Source organism: Pygoscelis adeliae, unplaced genomic scaffold (genome assembly GCF_000699105.1).
Source record: "Pygoscelis adeliae isolate BGI_AS28 unplaced genomic scaffold, ASM69910v1 Scaffold126, whole genome shotgun sequence".
In the NCBI taxonomy this organism is placed as follows: Eukaryota; Metazoa; Chordata; class Aves; order Sphenisciformes; family Spheniscidae; genus Pygoscelis; species Pygoscelis adeliae.
The window spans coordinates 626,258-630,622 of NW_008824896.1; the positions used below are offsets into that span (position 1 = coordinate 626,258).

At 45.0% G+C, this 4,365-nt stretch overlaps 1 protein-coding gene across 1 annotated transcript; it reads right to left on the reverse strand.

The window, feature by feature from the left end:
• On the reverse strand, window positions 1-3,887 carry ARPC5 (actin related protein 2/3 complex, subunit 5, 16kDa). The gene is made up of 3 exons (XM_009324636.1): window positions 3,811-3,887; window positions 1,821-1,997; window positions 1-1,275 (listed from the first exon to the last, which is right to left on the reverse strand). Exons 1-3 carry the CDS (start codon window positions 3,874-3,876, stop codon window positions 1,213-1,215), a joined length of 306 nt encoding a protein of 101 aa, XP_009322911.1. The 5' UTR covers window positions 3,877-3,887; the 3' UTR covers window positions 1-1,212.
• Between the last annotated feature and the right edge of the window lie 478 nt (window positions 3,888-4,365).

Genomic DNA, 4,365 nt, shown 5'->3' on the forward strand with positions numbered 1-4,365 from the left:
TAAATATTCAGTGACGATTTATTGTCTGGTCTTTATTATTATTACAAAAAAAGCAGATATCAAAAACCAGCAAAGATTTCACAAGTTCCCCAACAGTTTTACACAACTGAACTGCAGTAAAATGGTGAATGTAAAACACGTATTTCAGTCCTGGCCCTAAACCTTCAACGGCGATCTGTGGTCTGGGATGCCCTGGGCTTTCCTAATTCTTTTTAAAGTACTCCTCTTTATTTTGGAACCCAATTCGCCCACTAGCTAACACGCTGTGGCACAATGCAACGGGATCGTGAACTGTCTGGTATCCTTTAAGACCCTACAGATCTAGAAAACAAACTATGGGAGCTTTGCAAGGATGGCGTGGATACCAGTATGCACTGCTCAGATTACCCCAGGCAGCCACTTTGTTGTGCTTGACAAAATCAAATTACTTTCAAGTTGCTGAAAGGTGATGTGCTGTGTGAAAGCTACTTTTTCTTTTCTTCAGGATCTTTGCTCCCCAACGTAAAAAAAGTTCACCGGGCTGGGCTCCAGCGTAAATGGACCATCAACCCTTTAAATTCTACCATTCGAACTGCATGACGGACAACTTCATCCCGTTGACTTTCCTGCTGCAGACCCAGCATTTGACTGATCACAAGGAACCAGAACAGGCCGCGAGATGTGAGGTTAAGGAAAATACTCAGCTCTCTGGAATGATAATTGGGGTCGGAACGGAGCCTTTGCTTTCTGTCCTATTCACGGCTGTAGGTTCAGAGGTTGACCAAAGGAAACGTGGTCCAGTTACCTATATTAATAGCTGCCCCACTTCTCAAATACAGATCTTGCATCAAAACACCACTTGGCTAGCAAAAAGAATTAAGACATTGCCCTGCGTCCCTCGGCATTTGCTCGGAAAGTCAGGTCCAAATCTGCCATTATACACAAATGCAAATCATCCTAAACATGAAGTTGTATATGTCGCTCTACAAGTCACTGAAACGTTCGCGAGTACCAAATATTCCTGTTAGAAATAAAATTGCACCTTCATAATTTTCCAGAATTTAACAAAAAAAGAGATCACGATATGCATTATTTGTCAGGTAGGAAAGAAGCAGCGAGAAGGCAAGCTGAGAGACAGGCGCTGCCCACAGGGCAGCAATGGCATTTGGTTGGTTGGGTTTTGTACCAGCATTTCCCACGCCGTGGATGGCAGACAACCACTCGCTGCTGGATTTAAACCGTTTTCCTGGCAGTCAAAACGCGGACAATGGACCCTACTCCTCCAGCAGCAAGGGCCTGAGAAGAGAAACACAGCAATTAACACCAGGTCAAGGTAGCTACAGGCTGAAACAACTGCTGATCAGAAAGGCTTCCTGACTGTATTTCAAATGAGCACCTCCCTGCTCTTTACATTAAAAATGAAACACTCACACTCAGGGTGACAGAAAAGGATGATTGCATTTGCTTTGAACACAGTTATTTAACAAGCTTTTATTTCCCTGCGTAACCAAGTTGCAAATTTTACTTTAAGTACTTCCCTCTAGGAAGAAAATTCTACTTCCATCTGCTTGAATCACTGGATTGAACCATTTTGTTTGCCTCAGTCTAACAGGAAATCAAATTTTAACTGTAGAATCTTTACCCGAAGAATCAGAGTAAGTAGGCACATGATGTAACTCAGCGGTGAGTTTGCAGGACCGTACCCTCCTCACGGCGTGCAATACAGCATTTCAGTTTTACCAGACAGAAAGGCGGTTCTTACCAGGCTCGGTGAGCATGCCTCGGACCCAAGGACCTGCTACCACAGACAACCCAGGCAAGAGCACGCCCTACAAACGCACCTTCTCGTGCCACTGCAGCAGCACAGCGCTGCTGTTGTCAGAGGGGCTCTCAAAGCCTTTGTAGATGTACTTCATTAGCAGGTCGACACCGTTCTTGTCCAGCGACTGCACCGCCTTCTCAATATCGTTGGCTTTGAAAGAGATGAGGACCTTCAGGACAATACTTTCCGCGCGATCCTGTCAACAAATAAGGAAGGCAGAGATACATTCATTCTTGTATAAGGTGCGTTCAAATATTATTCATCTCTCCAACAAACAAAACTAGATTTTTTTAAACAATTCTAAAATCTGTTTGAATAGGGCAGTTTGTGCACAAATCTTGTGATAATACTGTATAACAGATACGTCCTCCCAACGATACACAGCATAAAAGAGTTTAACGCGTTTGTCCTGTTTTAGGTTTTCTGCCTCTCTGCTTGCAATTCTCCACCTATTAAACGAGGTTATGGCTAAATACGAAATTTTTGTATTGAAACTCAAGATCTGGCAAGTTCCAAAAGAATTATAAGAATTAAGTACTTGTCTGGCCTCCCTCGCCACCAGAGCCTTTTCTATGCCTTTGTACTGTTTAATGAGATACAACTATTATATACCATGGGAATGCCATTGGCCAGCCTGGAAGAGGTCACTGTGGGAAGCCACACGTTTTCAAAACAGTCATCTTGTGTCCCGGGCACACAGGATGCAAACTGGCAGCATTAATATTTTGCATTAATAACCATTTGCAAGTTGATCTGGTTGTCATTTCAGGCCCAGGAATGTGTGTGGCATGATTACAGCGGCAGATTAGCCATGTAATCAGCAAAAAGCAGCTCTTCCTGTTCATCCATCACTAACTGAGGGAGGATAAAAGAAAAAGGTCTTGGGTTTGTTGGACTTTTGAGTAATTCCATTATACAAATACTTCAAGCAGCTTCCTCCTACAGAAATTATGGGTGTTAGTTTTCTTGTTCAATTAAATATCCCATAAGCCACTTGGCTTAGCGAGACCTCACATGAAGAACTGTAAGTAAAACCATAAAAGTTCCATGAGATCAACTGAAAATGAAGCCAAACATTAAAATTCAGTCACTCTGCCCTCTTCAATTCCACTGCCTTCACAGTGTATTCTTAAATCCATCAATACAGAGCTAATGGAAACAAAGTCATTCATGTGAGGACAAAGCTGTTCAATCTCTTATACAGCACTATCTGTAACAAACAGCTGGTTCTCAAAACCCTGTGAAACCCGTCAGGAAAGGGCTGGGGCTAGGTGAAAAAATCTCCACCGGTGGCCTGGTAAGGACAGCCTGGTGCCAGAGCAGCACAGAAACGTGCCCGTGGGACTCTCCTCAAGCAGGGAGAACAGACTTCTGCAGGCGCTCACCATCTGGGCAGTTCCACATCTTATCTGCCTCGTCTCACTGCTGCAATCATAAGCCATTCAAGGTTTATTCTGGGGAGATTCAGAAATACATGCACGCAGCGGCCTCCTATATTCTGTCACAGGGGGACTGCTTGCGTTTTCTGAGGTTTTAATGGCTTAATTTTGATTGGATGCGATAACCATCAGTTCTTCCTTTTTTGTAGGTTCACGGTCTGGCTGTGCTAGCAGAGTTTCATTAGTCAGAGGCGACGACTGCAGTTGTGGTTCCTTGATCATTCAGGACCAACTACATCTATGTGCTGCCAGGTCTGGATCAGACATGGGCACCTGGTGATGTGTGGAGTTAGCCAGGGCACACAATATACAACCAAGGCATGTAGGAGAACACACAAAACCTGATCCAGCACTAAGTTAAAGGTACGTGGACAGATGACATCTGAGCCACGGTATTTTGAACAAGATTAAAACAGCAGAGGTCATGGATGTTTCGGCGTCGGGAATACCCTAAAACCAGCTTCCTTGGCTTCCTCAAAGTACAGTTGGCAGGGTTGGTGGGGTAGGGGTTATAGAAACAGGAAAGGATTTTTAAGGAGTAACCCATGAGTGAGTGAGTTACTATTTCACCTTCACTGCCTGGTTCTTTGTGTTGATAGGAGGGTTCTTCAGAGCTGCCTGTAGTGCCGCCATCATGTTCCCTGTGCCAGACGGTTAAGGACCAGACACCAAATATTTGGAAATCAACAGAACCAGCTCCAGGACAGTGATACTTGTAGCTGGCTCGTGCATGACTGAAAATACTTAAGGTTCAGTGGATGCAACGATTCCCTCAACAGATAGCACAGATTACAGTGTAAGGTAGCAATTATTAGGCCATCTGAGGAAGGAGCAGCACCAACAAGAAGCTGTACAGTTCCAGTAATGGAGAATACTTCTTAGGCCCTTCGTTGAATGAGGATCCAAGTAAAAGAAAGTATTCTCCACCACTTCTGCAATTTGTAGCCCTCAAGAACAGGCCTCAGCTTGGCACATCCACCTCCAACAGCTGCCGGGACAGCGACCCGGCAGCGGCCGGGGGGAAGAGCTCCTCCACGAGCCAGCCAGCCAGCCGGGGAAGCCGGCAGCAGGACCGAGCACACGGAGCTCTCCTTTCCGCCACAGGAAACCCCCTTCCTCCATTCC

Coding starts and splice junctions, on each gene's coding strand:
- ARPC5 (XM_009324636.1), bottom strand. CDS start 3,876: ATGATGGCGGCACTACAGGCAGCTCTGAAGAACCCTCCTATCAACACA. Junction 1,998..3,810: donor CAAAGAACCAGGCAGTGAAG/GTGAAATAGTAA, acceptor ATTTGTTGACAG/GATCGCGCGGAAAGTATTGT. Junction 1,276..1,820: donor TGCTGCAGTGGCACGAGAAG/GTGCGTTTGTAG, acceptor TTCTCTTCTCAG/GCCCTTGCTGCTGGAGGAGT.